We start from the raw sequence: 16,083 nt of genomic DNA, 5'->3' as shown, positions 1-16,083 counted from the left end.
CTTGAAGAAGGGCAACAATCCTACGCCATCACCGCAACGCTGTCAATACTTCCAAATCAGTCACTGGCTTCTTCACCCTGAGGTGCGGCCATTGGTTCAAAGAAAGCTTACCACCTATGAGAAATGTCTCATAACCAATGTTTAAGATAAAAAGATGATCTCTGAGCTGTATAGTATGCTGCATCCACCAGCTCCTTCCTTACCCATGGCGGGGCAGCGGCGTTGGGTGCGGGAACTGAAGAGAGAACTAACAGAGAAAGAATGGCAGGATATATACTTTCGGGCTAATCACACGGCTCGCACACAGCTAGTAGGGAAACGGCGGTTAGGGTGGTCACTTCTTGGTATTTAACTCCGGCCAGGTTGAATAGGGGGAACCCTGATAGAAGTTCGACCTGTTGGCGAGGTTGTGATGAAGAAGGTACACGGACTCATCTACTTTGGGATTCTAAGGAACTGACAGAGTACTAGGGTACCATTCTGGACGATATTGACAAGCAATTTGAGAGTGAAATCCCCTGATTCCCTGCCTACACAATACTAAGGCTTCCCAACTCACTCACATATTCACTGAAATCGATTAAGGGAAGACAGATGGGCCTGGCACTGGGAGCAGTTGTTCAACATATCCTTTCTTTATGTGGCACACGCACCGGACTGACTCACACAGGCTGGCTACACAAATTATGGTATATTGTAGGCATAGAACGTATTGAAGCCACCCTGACTAATTCTACGAAATCTTTCCGGACTATATGGCGCCCATTGTTGTCACTGCTGGCACTTGAAATGAACGAGGTGACTTCCCCAAATACCTTCATCTCACCGAATTACAACAGGCAGAAGACGCCTCTGAATATGCTCATTAATCAGGGACCGGTTCAGGGAGGGAAAGGGGGGGGGGGGATTAAGGGAGTTTTGTTTCTCATTCGCTCTTCGATTTCTTATAATGTTCATTCGGGTCAATCCCAGGCTGCACCTTCCTTGCATTTGTCTCCCCACTCGTCAATGGCAGAATTATTGGGATTCATCTTTATATGTGTGGACCTCGCTGATATTGGGGGTGGACGATAATCTCGTGATCATCATGTGGGATTGTCGGATGTACTCAATTATGCCTTTACTTGTTTCTAAATCAATAAATACAGAGTTAACGAAAAGCACATTATTGTCTGAAGTGAAGTTAGACTTTACTGATGGGCATGCATCAAAGACAAATGTAAACATTGTGTTAGTTTTTTTTTCTTTCACAAACACTACAATAAAATGTAATGCAATTTGATCATTCTGTGGCTAGGAAATCTGTCATTTTGGACTAAAAAGGCCAGTCATCGCCGACCCAAAGTATTGCTTGCTGTCATCAGGCAGAGCACCAAATCAGGTATGGAAACAATTATGATGCAAAATGCTTAGCTAACAGCAAAACATACGGCCAGTATAATTTCACATTTATTTATTGGAGGATTAATTAACAAGGATACGATCACAGGTGCTCTTTATACTTGGTGTGGATGTTGATGGAATTATGTGTTTCCATACAGTGTTTTCAAACCATCACTATATATACACATTTGTAAAAAAAAGATGTTCAGTTGCAAAAGAATTTAACAGTTTGTTATGGGGAAATTATTTTCAAAAAGTTATACTTTGTTCACGCTCAGCCCTAATGGAGTTGCAAGTGACATGCTATTTCAATGAAAAAACATGTTGGCTAAAGGCTAGCAGCTCGAAGATCAAATTAAAGGATGGATAATTAGAATCATTTATTGTGGACTCCTAAGCTTGTATTAACAAAAGCAACTGTTAATATTAAATGTATATTCTGTGAGCATAAACAAGAAATAGTTATTTTCAGTATCTATATGACCTTATATGCTCTATGCAAGCACTTGATATTATTTGTTTGTTAAATTGATATCCAGGTCTTGTCCATCACTGAATGGTATGTCTTCATTTAATTTTCTTAATGTTCACATATATAAATATATTTTTTTAACCAAAAAAATATTAAATAAAGGATAGGTATCTGCATGCATGAAAGTACCGACAGACTTGATTTGTCAACACTTCATGCCAATGCTCATCGATGCCACTGCACCAGGTTTCAAGCTTGTCCTCAAGTCTCGCACAACCCACAGCAACTTCTAATTTAGTTCTTTTTTTCCAAATTTTTATTGATATTTTCACATTACAATATATGACATATGACATGTATCATCATTTCGCGGCTGATCACGCAGGGGCCCTCGTCCTTGAGTTTTGGCTACAGGTATATGTGGGGCATACGGTTTGAGCATATCTGCCTGCGCTAACTTGCCCTTCTGACTTGTAAACATTTAGCATAGAACATCTAGATATTTGCGGATGTTCTAGGTTCTAAGAGGTTCCAACACATAACATAAAACATATAGGTCTTGGCGGTTGTTTTATGGCTGACCGTCAGCCTAGTGGGGAAGTTTGAGTCCACTGACTTTCTAGTCTCCCAGTCTCGCCACTACTCCGCTCTGCTTCAGCCGTTCTCTTGTGGGTGTGTCCTGCTGCTAGTGCAGCTTGCTTTACATTGTTCATGGGGGTTCGTATGGGTCTAGGATTTTGTCCAGGGTTGTCCACATCCCTCTGTTGGGGTTCTTCCATGAAGCGTTTCTTAGTGCTGTACTGACGGCTCCCCTAAAGTATGTCACCCAATTCAGCCACCCCTTGAGCGTGGCTTTGGCTGAGCCCTTCCATTTTGCGAGCACTGTTTTGACTGCTGTCGTTAGGAGGAAGTCCAGTAGGTTTCTGTCATGTTGTGTGGCTATGTCCGTCGTTATGTGTGCTGTGGCGATTGTGGCAAATTCTTCTTTTATTGTACAGCCTAGGACCTTATTTATGAATGCGAACACCTTTTTCCAGAAATTTCTAACCTTAATACAAAGGGAGATAAGGTGCGCTAGGTCTCCATTTTCGGAGTCACAGTTCCAACAGCGGTCGTTTTCTTTAAGACCTATCGACACTAAGCGCGCCGGAGTTCAGTATGCATGATGCAGTAACCAGAACTTTGTCTGCGCTAACACTGGGGAGATCACGTTTTTCTAACTGCCTATATCTTTCTCAATCATGCGCTCAGAAAGGGCACCCAAGAACCTGGTTTAAATCAAAGTACTGTGTGACCCCATCCGGGCTATGAAGCGCTGTACCAAAATACAATAAACAAATGTTACATATGTAAAATATTATACACTTTGTGAATAAAAAGCAAAATAGAATGGGAGTGATTATCGTCATGGAATGTTAAACATTATTTAACAAATAATAACCTACTTTTTCTAGTCGAAAAATATAATCTCTTTCAAGTCTCTCTTCGGCCTGCTTTAAACCCAATTTCTGTTCCTCGGTTGAAGAAGACTCATCAATCACAGCTCCATTTTCTAATTCAGTATTCACAAGGTTCTTAGCTTTATCTTTAAAAGAAGAAACAATTTAAAAGTTGGTCTTGTGAACAGAAATAAGACACAATAAAACACATAAGTTGAAAAAGAAAATCAAGCAAACTAAGCAATATGTGCCTTCAATATCCTCCAATAACCGCTGGTCATACAGCAGAGCCTTTTATTTACAAACCTTGTAATTAAAGTGCTGATCCAGCGGGAAGTATTCATTAAACATTCTGAAAACTAAACTAAATTGATAGCATTTCCAGCCTACAAAAAAGTGATGCAAAATGTGGGTGGGACCTACAAACAAGCATCCGCTAGGAAAAATTACTTTAACATGCGGTGGGACCAGAAACTGTTTCTTTCAGCTTTGGTCAAAAAACTATAGTGAGATAGGAAAGGAAATATGCAGTGTGTAACATAGGCTTTGATTTTGATTAATACAAAGTAGGAAGCTGGCCCTATATTTACTATGCCAAAGTAAGGTATAGTGTGCACAGAGTACAGTGAATCCCCAAAGTTATAGCAGTTGCTAAAGTAGATAATACCTTACTCACTTTTGTGGTAGTGTGGTTGAGAAGTCAGGAAAAAAATAATGTCACACACTCAAAGACTAAATCCAGAAAAATAGTTTGTATTAAAAGTTATTTTGTTGTTTAATTACTAGAACCACGATTAGCTTAGTAGCAGGTAAGTTGAACTCTTCATACAATGTTACTTTTCAAAAGACAGTGAACACTGGTTTGGTGGGAACATTTAGATTACATTTGCAGTTGAGAAAATGATTGGTAAGCTGCACAAAAACACTTGAATTTACATTTAGAGTACTTTTAGATTACTTTGAGAATTATTTTCTAGTTGGCATACAAACAAGCTCCTGACACAGTTTAAGCAACACAGGACAATGGTAATCAGGTTAACTCTGGTGAAGGCACTAAGTTGCTTTTATTGCAGTACAAGACATTTAAAAACTTAGAAGAATTTTCAGAGAAAACCCGCCATTCAATCCTATGGAGAAAAACGAAGTGTTAAGTTTGCAGGTAAGTAAATGGCTTTGGGGTTGGAGTTGGAGGGTATAACTAAGGTTCAGGTTTGCACTTGAGGGGCACCACCAGCGGAACTCGAGCGACTGGGTGCAGGGTGCCAATGTTAGCCAATAGGGCTAGGGGGACACTTCGCAAGGGGGCTGCTCAAGTGCAGGCCCCTCTGAAGTCAAGCTCCTAGGGTTAAGGTCAGGACGAAGGGTGTTCCAGGCTGGTACCAAGTCCACACCACCAGCAGTGCAGGGGCGGCCAGGTTGGGGTGCTCAGGAGGTGTCGGAAGCCAATGCTTTTCAATGGAGAACATCGGTTGCGGAAAAGGACCGCAGGCTGGAGCCAGGAGACTGAATGAAGGGAACCAAGAACTGGAGGATGAAGTTGAAAAGTTGCTAGACACAGTTGGTCGGGCACATCTTGACAAAAAACAAAATGAAGAAAATCTCACCTTGGAGACCAGGTCTAGCTAACCCAAACCACAGGTGTGGCTAACTTTCCCTACACTCCCCTTCCAGATCCTCTCCTAATCTAATCAGAAGGGCTACAATCTGGCTGGGGGTGCACATGGTTCCTGTGCTAGCTGTCCTTCTCCCTTTGAAGATAGTTTGGCTCCCCAGTCCTGGCATCTGCCGGCAGCAGATCTCCAACCACCAGATGTCTCTATTGTTTCAGCCCAAGCATCTTCACACCTAATCCGGGAACAGCTTGGCTCAGGCTGTCAAAGGCTGGCCAATCAGAAGAGGCTGCTACAGTGCTGCTTTGGGTAACTTCAGGAAAATAAGTTATAAAACACTATTCCTGCAATACTTATAATAAATTCAACTTGGCAAGTTGTTGGATTCTTTGTAACTATTATTTTGATACTTTGAATAATGGAGCTAGCTAACACCTGTCAAAAGTTAGACTTTAAAGTTTAATAAAGTCTTCTGATGTTAGCCTATAGAGCTAGCAGCACTATAATGGGGAAAACGAATTTGGCTGTTTTTCACTCACCAGAGCATATAAAACATATTTTGTAATGTCCCTGCTTTTTATAACATGGCACCCTACCCTTAGGGCACCTAGCACACTCCTTAGGGGTTTGCTTATGTGTAATAAAAAGGTAGTTTTAGACTTTGGAAGTACTTTTAAGTCCAAAGTCGAGTTTGGACACATTTATTTTAAAACCAGACTGCAAGGCTAGTTTTAGAAACAGCAGACACCACAGCAGTGCACACTTAAGTGCATTAAATCCACTGGTGTCTCTAAACCTACATCCCCTGTCATATTCTAGGGACTTGCAGGTAGGTTGTCTGAACCAAGTGTAATTACACCAATTACCCTAGACCTTTTAAATAGAACACTGGACCTGGGTCTGGTTAGCAGGGCTAAGGGCACATTCAGAGTCAGTAAACATCAGGATCAGTGAGAAAAATGGGGGTGATCATGACAAGAAGGATGACTTTCTCACACTCAAACCCTCTCTTTTCACCTCCTTCAAGATCTTGTCTGCCATACTGCTTTAAACAGATAGCCACACAAAGTGGAATTTAAGCACATAACTTATTTCTACTGATCTGCGAGTATGAGTGACTGCTTGCTAGGTTACGTGTGTGCACAAGTTCCGGTTTGTCAGTTGGTCTTTGAGTGGGGTTTTGTAGAAATGTTGGTCTGTGTGTGCATGGATGGCCGCAGGTGTGCAGTTCTGTAGGACAATGAGCCTATTCGTGTAATATATCTCTGCATAAGTGCATCAACTACACAAACGTCAAACTTATTGTTTTTTTAGTGCTTACTTTTAACTTGAGCTACAAATATTGCATGTCAAAAGTTTTAAAATGCACCATCACCATTATTTACAGCGCTATGAAGCAGAAAAATACAGCCTCTATAGAGAAATATAATAGCAATAGCAAAAGACCACAAAAATAGCGACTAAGTGCCCACATTTACCTTAATGTAACATTAAAAATTCTAGGCTAGGCACCAATACATTTATAACTACTTTCAAAGCTTATTTCACACTTCCACATTTGCACAAGATGGGGTTTTCGATATTAGATTGCTTCCCCTATATTATTCCCAGCAAAATACACTTTAGCACTTCATCTGGAAGTGTCCACTAACAGTAGAACTTAGTGATACGCGAAAAAACAAGGAAAGGACCCACTCTGGCATGTACAAGTTTAGTAGTACGTGCCCATACAAGAAAGAGCCAAGTAACTCATTGAAATAGTTAAAGTCATGTTTCTACAAAGTGATTAATATTTTTTCGGTACTCTACATTTGTGGGTGCTACCAAAGGTTTATATTAATGACTTGCATTTACTCTGATGAAATGTACAACAGAACCAGTTCCATAGTTAACAAATAGCCACAGGTCATCAAGAGTAGTTTTAACCGCTTTTTAACCAGTGGTACGTTGAATGCTGGGACTTGCTGTTCATGCTTTTTCAGAAAAAATATCAAACTATCAGACTACAAAAACAATGTGCTTTTTGCTAAAAATGAGAACTAGAAAAAGATACTCCTGATGACATTGGTCCAATGGCAAATCAGAGTCAATTAAAAATATATATCCTTCAAAATGAGGCATGTTCAATAAAAAGTAAAATGTGGTACTTACCCAGTCCATCTAGTTCAGTTAATATTTCCTCTTGCTTCTTAACAATCTCAGGGTCTACAATAGGATCTGAACACGTGTTATGTGGTTGAATTTCTGGAGGTTCCTCAGATGCAGGGCTAATTGCGACAGCAGACAAGCCTGTTTCAAGAACACCATTCTCTACATTTTGGAAACCTGGATGCTCTAGAACCTGATGACCACATGTTGGGATCACATTTCCTACAACGGACACCGACTGTGAGGCCTTTTTTGATTTCACAGGACTCTGGTCCTGTGGACTTGATCCAAGGACTTTCGATTCAGTTGTACAATTTTGAATGTTTGTCTTACTTGATTTTGCTTCTCCCATTTGATCAATACAGGCATCGTTTCGGTTTTGTTTGATGCAGTTACCACTAGGGGACCAGCCCTCCAAATCCTTTACAACTTTTGCATTTTTGTTTTTGTATTTCTGATTATTCACAACTCGAACACTTTTTCTTTCCCCACGCACAACACGGGTATACTTCTTTGGTTCATGATTTTCATTGGTTGAAGTCTTAGTCTCTTCCATTATTTTGTGAAGATCTGACATTTTTACTGTTTAACACAGCTTACAACAGTTTCCATCAATATAGGGTACCAGCAGTGAAATAAACAGGCTTCCTGTATAAAGAAAAAAAACAAAATCATACATGTTAAAGTAAAAAAGTGGATAACAAACCTGAAAGGAGGCTCTAAAAAGGCAATACATTAGACTAAGAGTTTCCTAAATTACACACTTCTACATGTCCAGTAAATGCCAGGAACACCTTAGACGGATATACATGTGTAGAATGGTGTGGGTCAGTCAGAATTTTACCTCTGAGAAACAAGAGTCTACATGCCCTCACTCAGCAATTCGGAGATACCTTCAAGTAATGGAGATTATCATCAATGTATTAAAAAGCAGGTGGAATAACAGAGAATATAGGTTAAGTCAAGCATTGATATAAGATGTAAAAAATACCGTTGGTACTGATAAGAAAGTAGTTGACCATTTGAGAGTTACATAAAATAAAAGGTGATTTACTTAAAATAAATTGTTTTGCATGCAAACTGTGGTGTCCATGCTTTGGAAGACTCTACAAAACCAAGCACTGGGCCAGGACTGCAACAATAGTACCAGTCTTTAGCTAGAAAGAAAATATAAAACAAGAAATCACCAGGGCAGCAGGCTATGCCTCTATGGCAAGACGAGTGCCTTGTATTAAATTACAATAATGGACCTCAGTCGTCGCATTTTCCCAACAATGCATTGAAAGCCACAGTTATTTAATGTATGAAGAGCATTATCAATGAGCAAACATCTTGACTCCATGCAAATAACTGAAACGGTCAACTGCAAAGAGTTAACAGCTTGTCAATAATTTTACTGACTGATTAAAATACCTGCCCCCCCACCCCTATTGGTAACTATGTGTGGATGACTGCAGACTGCCCTATGATGTATGGCGAAATCATGTGTTCCTGCTGAGATAGCCATTGCTGTGCTGATGGCAACATGCATTTGTTGACCCATTGTTATGTGTCATAGGATGTGGGTTTCGGATTTCTGAGGGCCTGTGTGAGTATGTTCGGGGAGGCCTGCTTCTACTAGAGCAGGACGAAAACTAACTTGTATATTACTGCTCTGTCTAGAGTGGCATAGTGGGCAAGTAGACTTGAGCAAATGCCAATGGCTGAGATTAATTCAAGCATTTATTGTATAATTTTGTTGCTAGTTGAAGTTGGAGTGATATTCTGAGTAAGTGATGGAAGGATAGAGAAGCCACCATGTAGAACAGACCTCACACCAGGGCATAGCCCACCCACTCCCAGGAAGGGTAGTGTAGATGGGAGAGAAGTGGTCATTCAGTAATACATTGATTTAATACTTTTCAGTAACATAAAAGTGAACAACAACATAAAGGACAAGAATGATAACACTTTTCATATTTACAATTCAAATATAAAAGATCAAAAAGAGGAAAATGCCCATTTAAAATCTAATTTAATCCACTCAAAAAACGAATTTTAAAAATAATAGTTATAAAATTATAAAAAATCCATTGGACAATAAAAATATACAGCGATCATCCAAGAATCTGCTTTGCTTAGGGGAATTGCACCCTTAGACCTTATTTTCAGAACCTGCCATAGAAATGAAGTCATTGCACAGCACACATATGGAGTATTCAATTGCTGTAGAAATAAAAAGGCTTGTCTGCCTTGTCTAAAATTGCTTGTTTTATATATGGGTAGTATACATTTCTTCCTAGGAGTTTCATAGTATTGACAATGAAATACAATGTGCAAGTTGGTTATAGGCAACTCGTTGTCGCACGGGCACAATACTAGCTCTGACAGGGAGTGACAATTACTCAGAAACCCCATCATCATGTTTAACCTGAATCGGGTCAGAATAAACCTTTGCTGGTCATTTTGTTCCAAAGTCAGATAAGATTTCAAACCCTCCTGGTGAGCCATCATACTGTAAGCGAGAACAGATGGTTTTGCTCTTTCCTCCACCCATCTCTCTCCCATGGCTTTGTTCAGGGCACGGTATTTCAACTTGTCTTTGTCTAGCGATCTACAGGAATCTGGTTTGTTTAAAAGATGCGGTAAGCCAATCTCCTCGCATGTAGATTTTATGTGTCTCAGCCATGGGATCTCCATAGCATAATCTAGGGTCAAGATATCCCTAATGATTAATTTATTCAGCCCAGTTTCCTCTCGCAATCAAATTTAGAGCCAAAGCAAAATCAGAGCCATCTTTATCCTATCAGATATGTACGGAGCTCCAAATTCGTTTAAGGAATAAGTCTTCAGCCCTTTGGATATTCTGTATACTGACCATTCCCCAGACACCCGCACCATATAAGGCCACTGCCACAGTCTTGCTCGAATATATAGTGAGGAGCTTCCTTATTGCCTTGAAACCCAACTTTTTTTTGCAAAGGAGACTATCCCATTAATTGATTTCTCCATTTGTGCACACCTATTATAATAGGGGACCATGAATTTTTGCTACCTAAAAGGGTTTCTAAATAACAGAAGGTGGGTAATTCATTCAAGTTGTGCCCTTCCGCATAAAAGGTGGATTTTACTCTGTGTTTGGCTCCATATGGTATGAGTCTTGGAGCCATTTACTTTCAGATCCAAGTCCGACATAAAGGCAATGTAATCATCAATTAAACCATGTAACCCCCTCTCACTACTACAAATTAGTACATCATTATCTGCATAAAAGTAGAATTGGGAGGGGCCTGAACCTATCAACGCTGTGTCTCTGGCGGATGACCATAGAACCGATTCTACCCAGTTCGTGTATAGGGAAAACAGGAAGGTGGTTTAAATACACCCCTCTTTTGATCTTCAAGCTAGCCGAGCATTCACCAACCCTTCCAAAACACACACAGGCGTTTGCGTCCGAGTACAATTGCCAAATGAAGGAGATGATTCCTGCCTGTACCCCCAAATCTTCCATGATTTTCCACAGCTTTGAATGCAAAACGCACTCAAAAGCTGCTGATAAATCCATTAAGGATAGATATAGCAACCCCTTCTTAGCCACCAATGACGATACTTAAATTCAAACATAGGTGGGCTGTGCTCAGCTCCTTTTTAAAATAACTAATGTATTGTTTGCGGCTGCCCATTCTTACAATCTGTTGAGTAATATGCGCCCCATAACTTTCACAGTGGCATCCAGCAATGATAAGGGACAATAATTTTGTGCTAGTGATTTATCGCCTTTTTTTTTATAAATCTGGATATCCATGATGGTGGTGGTTTTCACTACACTGGCATTATAAACATTCATAAGCAGTGGGCCCAGAGAGCTTGTTGCTACCAGTACATATCCAGAGGAGTCCCGTCAGCCTGGGGCCTTCCATTTATTGCTTTCTTCCAGGGCCCTTTTGACCTCAAGCAAACTCGCAGACATAAAAGGTATGATGTAAAATATCTAATCCTTGGGTCTCTTGGTTCCCTGTGCTATTTTGTGTCGCTTGCTCCAGTCTCATGAGTGGAGAGTTGTCGTAAATGGCTGAGAAATTATTAACCCAACCCTTCTCTGCAATGTGCACCTCAGTTGCGGGTTCATCTGGACCCCTGAAATTGTTATTAATCATTACCGTCCAGAAGGATATACTATCCTTAAGGGCGCTGGCCAGTACCAACTCCTCCCATGCTACTTCTATGATACGTTTCTTCCTCGGGCGATGGGCATGTGCCAGCCTGATTAATGTCGGATCCTTTTGTTGCTCTGTAGCGCTATATGCAGCTGCTTTCTAGCCAGTGTGCACACTGAATCAAACCAACCCCTCTCTCGGGCTTGCGATGGCTGTGACCTACCTATGCATGTTTGGCACAGAGCAATAGTTAAAAAAGAAGAGATTATTTGGCTGGGTCAGCCTCAGAATCTAAGCATCGCATTATCTCAGGCACTGTGTGCGGTTAGATGGGAGAAAAGCTGAATGGTCTACTTTCTACAATTTAATGTAAACACCATTTGCGATGCTAGGATTGGGTCAAATCCCAGCTTCAGGGTATTTTTACTTTTCATGGGTAGAGTCACCCTGACCTCTAGCATTGCATAGTCGCTATACCCTGAGAAGGTTGTTTCAAATCCTTTGACAACTGGATCTAAGGCTTCGGAAGCCATAATTTAATTGATGGTGGACTCATAATTATTTCTGGAGAACGTGGCTGCTAAGCTAACACTCATTCAATTTTCTGTTTTGGATCCTGAGGCTTAACTTCACCATTGGACTATTCAGGGCTATACCATATGTATCATGATAACAAGCATTGGAAATGCAATAGGTCTCGCAGCATTAGAGTTAGTGCTTTTAGAATTGTTTATGGGTTTTTTTGGTAAATCTTTAGCATTTTTGTTTCCTGTTGCCAATGCTAAAGAATTACAAAAAAATTCTTCTTGTTAAAATGAGTGTTTTCCATAGGCGCCCGAGGAATGTCTGCAATGGGAAGATACGGTGTGCCCGTTAGCATTGTTAATGTTTCCAAAATACCAAATTCAACCAGGTGACTCTCAGGGTCACTCAAAATAGCTGTTTGTTTCCATAACACTTTATCTCTATAGTCTTGCGTCACCAGATTGTAGGGCCTGAATGAGCTAGATAGACGAAAGCAAACCAAGAAACTTTAGAATATCCCAGCTAGGAGGAAGTAGCAGGTTTATGTTACCTGGGTAACTTATTAGAAATCTGCGCATGCGCGCATGTGAGAAAATAGTATGAACACAAATGCCGTGTATATGGAGATAAAATCACCTTTATTAAGCCAATATTTCCCTTCTCTGTTTCTTAAAATATCGGGCTAAAACAGCTTACGCTCATGTTCTTGAGGGCTTTCGTGAATTTATACTTCACAAATATTCTAAATACAGAAATAGATATATTTAATATGTCATATTATGGTGTGAATGTATGTGCTGTCTATCCGCCTGGAGCAAGTGGCATGAGTGCGCGTGTGACGTGTGGTGAGTGTTATTAAGAACAGGAACTGTGGTACTTCCCAAACTCGGTGTCAGAGTCGTTTACATGCACCTCTGCTTCCGAAACAAACTTTTACTGCCTCAAGCACGCGGCTGTACTCCACACATCCGCTCTACGTCACATTCATATCCTTTCCCAAAACCACAGCCAAGCGGGGCGCGCACTGCGGACGCGGCTGTCTAGATTTGCATTCCTTGCAAAATCTCAGAACACACTATGATGTTGAGGTTTATATAGTCCGCTCTCTCCTGGCGAAAGGTCCTGGAGGGAGTCGAGAAGAGGAAGCTTATAAAACCCAGTGTTTATCGAGGAGGAGTGGTTATAGTTATACTGCCCCCCTCGTCGGGTCGTTTTCACGTGACACGCAGGAATTCAGGTTAAAACATCTAGGGGAAAGAGTGTACACGGAGGACATTCTCTCAAGGTCACAGGAAGTTGGCAACTGGAACACCTCCCGGGAACGTGGAGAGCCGGTGACTGAGGACTGTACAACTGAAGCCCTCATTTTTACCCCCCCCCCCCTGATTTAGATGCAGGGGTACCAGAGAGCCAGAACCTCCAATGACAGCCAGTATCCCTGCACCCAAATCCGGAGATAACCTATTGAGAGGGAATTCAATTCTCGTCTTGTCTCGAACAGACTGCGGGCAGGGGAGGGGGCGGAGCGGGGAGAGGGAACAGACGGAGGGAAGGCCAGATAAGGGGAGGGGGGAGGAGAGTAGGAGGAGGAGAGTAGGGGAGGCACGGGCTAGCGGCCGTGCAATCAAGAAGTGAGGGGGCGGGAGAGTAGGCAAGGCAGGCGGCTGGGGGGAGGGGGGAGGAGAAATGCGACGCGACATGGCAGGCAGAGAAAATGGGGAGGGGGCGGATCCGGAGGTGCGTCATGACACTCGTGAGGGGGAGTGGAGAAGGAGGGGGGAGTAGAGTAGGGGAGGCACGGCCTAACGGCCGTGCAATCAAAAAGTGAGGAGGCGGAGCTGGGGGAGGCTGTGACAGAGAGAGCAGGCAATGCAGGCGGCTGGGGGCTTGTGCACGCGCTTTGAAGCTCATTGCGCATGCGCATTGAGCTTCAATTTCTCGTGCACTGCAAGGAATCGCCACGATTCCTTGCAAGTTGGATAAAGAGTGGATAAGCCCCCATAGTCTCGCAAGCTCGATGCGCATGCGCATCGACAGGCGAGACCTAAAAATGAGTGAGTGCATGTCAATAATTCCGCAAATTGGTTTGTCTACGAAAGAACAGTAATGTATATTAAAGTCACCTACCCAATAATGCTCACAGGTTTATAATACAAGGATGTAACTGTCTGGATAACAAGGTCAAGGTCCATTACTACTTGGGTTCTCGAGCTATCAAAACAATTATTGTAAAAAATTGATCAAGAGAATATCCTATGTCTTGCCCACCTATCATAATAAATGGAAATAGGGAGATTCATTAAGAAATTTCAAAGTATTCTAGGGTATAGTGTTCAGGATGTAAGTCGCTAGGCCCACCTTCGCACTCCCCATCACTGAGGGTATCGCCGGGGTAAAGAAGCCTTTGTGTTCATCGATAGGGTGGACCGTCGTCTCCCATGTTTTCTGGAGACAGAGGATATGGGTGCCAGACATCAATATGTGCCAGTTAGGTATGCCAATGATCTAAGCCCCACCCCAGGGTACGTGAATGCATGTAGACCTTCACCATGAGCTACAATTTCCTTCACCCTTAGGCGCACAACTGACTTAGGGTTTCTCGTAATGGTCATTGGATATTCTTTGCTGGTCGTTGGCGCAGGCATTTCACTACTAACCTTATCTTTCATATCTATAGAATTACTTAGTTCAGGGTCAAGTCAATCCTGTCCATTCAGCTCAGAGAGACACTCAAACCTGTTACTCACTCTCTAAGGCTCCCTTGAAATTCTAACGGCCTCTAGCTGTAGTCCCTCCTGAGTTTCGCTCTTATTCCTGATTGGCATCCAAGGGTTCTCTGGGGTTATGACAGACTCTCTGGGTCAATAGAAAAAGCTGAGGGGGACAGCGGATATTATTTGTCGCCAGTTAAGTTGGCCTCTTCAGGTCAGAGACGGACCCGCACTTGGCCAGCGCACGTCCTGCGTTGCGGGAAAGAGCGCAACGCTTTCTAGCGCCCTGCTGGCAGCACTCCTCCCCCTTCTTTGGTGTTCGCCTCCTGGTGAGGGACGTCCAAAAACACAGGCGATCCTGCTGTAGGATGCTAGTCAGGGATGGGTTTTAGCATGATAAGAGGTTGGAGAAGGATGATCAGCTAAATGGAACCTAAATCTACCAGCCTCCGACTGAATCAGTAAGAGGGTTACAAAAAACAGGTCATTACTCATGGCTACAGTCCACGGATAAGAAAACAAAAGTGGAAAACTATCTTCATACTCAAAGGGATGAAGCCTACACACCTAGCATACATACAGGTACAGAAGCACATTCTACCACTCCGTGAATTCACACTTGCCCATCTATTTTATCCTGGCAGATGCAGTTATGGACGTCTCTGCAGTACACATCTTTTGCACCTCTCAGATGACAAGAAGTGAAATGAGATTCACAAGGAAACTTGCATCAACAGTTAAGGTGGAAGGTTCCCAGACGTCCGAGCAATAGACTACCTTGAGACTAGGAAGGGTGGGGATATGAGAGAAAGAAATTACCTCTAAATGAGTCACACTAATCTGTTTTATCTGGCTACCCAGTGGGCTGTGACATTTCATGTCTTGGAACATGAAAAACTGTTGCTCACGCCCTAGTCACCAGCCAGTTGGACTAAGGGAACATACTCTACGCTGGAATCACCAAACAACTCACTAGAAGATTACACACCATCCAGAACTCGGAAGCCCTCCTCATCAACTTCCCATACACAACATATATCACACCCAAGAGGGCTCCAATGGCTACTGATACACAACCAAGCTTATTTCAAACTCCTCACACACACACTTACAAGGCTCGAAAATTCCACTCGACCGCTCGCATAGTCGAGCTAAATTTAACAAGGTCGAGTTGTTTTTAGGTCCAAAACAAACCAACTTTTGTCCTCTGTCTGTGAAAACTGAACACATGTGACAAGATAAGATTTAAAGGCATTTTTATTGCTCACAAAGTTAATGAGCAATAAAGATGCCTTTAAATCTTGTTATCTTGTGACATTTGCTCCACTTTCAGAGACGGAGGTCAAGTAGGTTGCAGTTAGGTTGAGGACATTTAAGGTACTAGTCCTGCAGGACTATTACAAATTTTTGGGATTTTTCGAGCTCTGACTTAACTTAGGCTCCAGCTGCATCTCCTTCCACCAACCATCTAGACAACGTGGCTCTGAAGGGCTCGTACTCGCACATCCTACATATTCACAAAACTCCTACAGTGTGGAACAGCCTCCCACTCAACACTCCTTTCTTCTTGAATTCAGCAAGATGCTGAATACCAGGCTTTTCAATATACCATCGTATCCCCAGGTAGGGCTAAGCGCGCACCCACCTGCTGGGCACCTG

The 16,083-nt window shown here is 42.2% G+C and overlaps 1 protein-coding gene across 2 annotated transcripts in view; it reads right to left on the bottom strand.

Annotated features, from left to right (window-relative positions):
* The window catches only part of TUT4 (terminal uridylyl transferase 4), a 1,200,849-nt gene that overhangs the window by 1,092,175 nt on the left and 92,591 nt on the right, over positions 1-16,083 (bottom strand). For both annotated transcript variants that reach the window (XM_078670586.1, XM_078670594.1), the window contains exons 4-5: positions 7,056-7,700; positions 3,301-3,440 (exon numbers count right to left, since the gene is read on the bottom strand). In XM_078670586.1, coding sequence (XP_078526712.1) covers positions 3,301-3,440; positions 7,056-7,629 — 714 coding nt within the window. In that variant the 5' untranslated portion in view covers positions 7,630-7,700. The remainder of the gene's footprint in view (positions 1-3,300; positions 3,441-7,055; positions 7,701-16,083) is intronic.

The sequence above is a fragment of the Lissotriton helveticus genome, chromosome 1_2 (assembly GCF_964261635.1).
Source record: "Lissotriton helveticus chromosome 1_2, aLisHel1.1, whole genome shotgun sequence".
NCBI lineage: Eukaryota > Metazoa > Chordata > Amphibia > Caudata > Salamandridae > Lissotriton > Lissotriton helveticus.
Note: the sequence above shows the minus strand (reverse complement) of the source record. Positions and strands in the feature narration are given on the sequence as shown.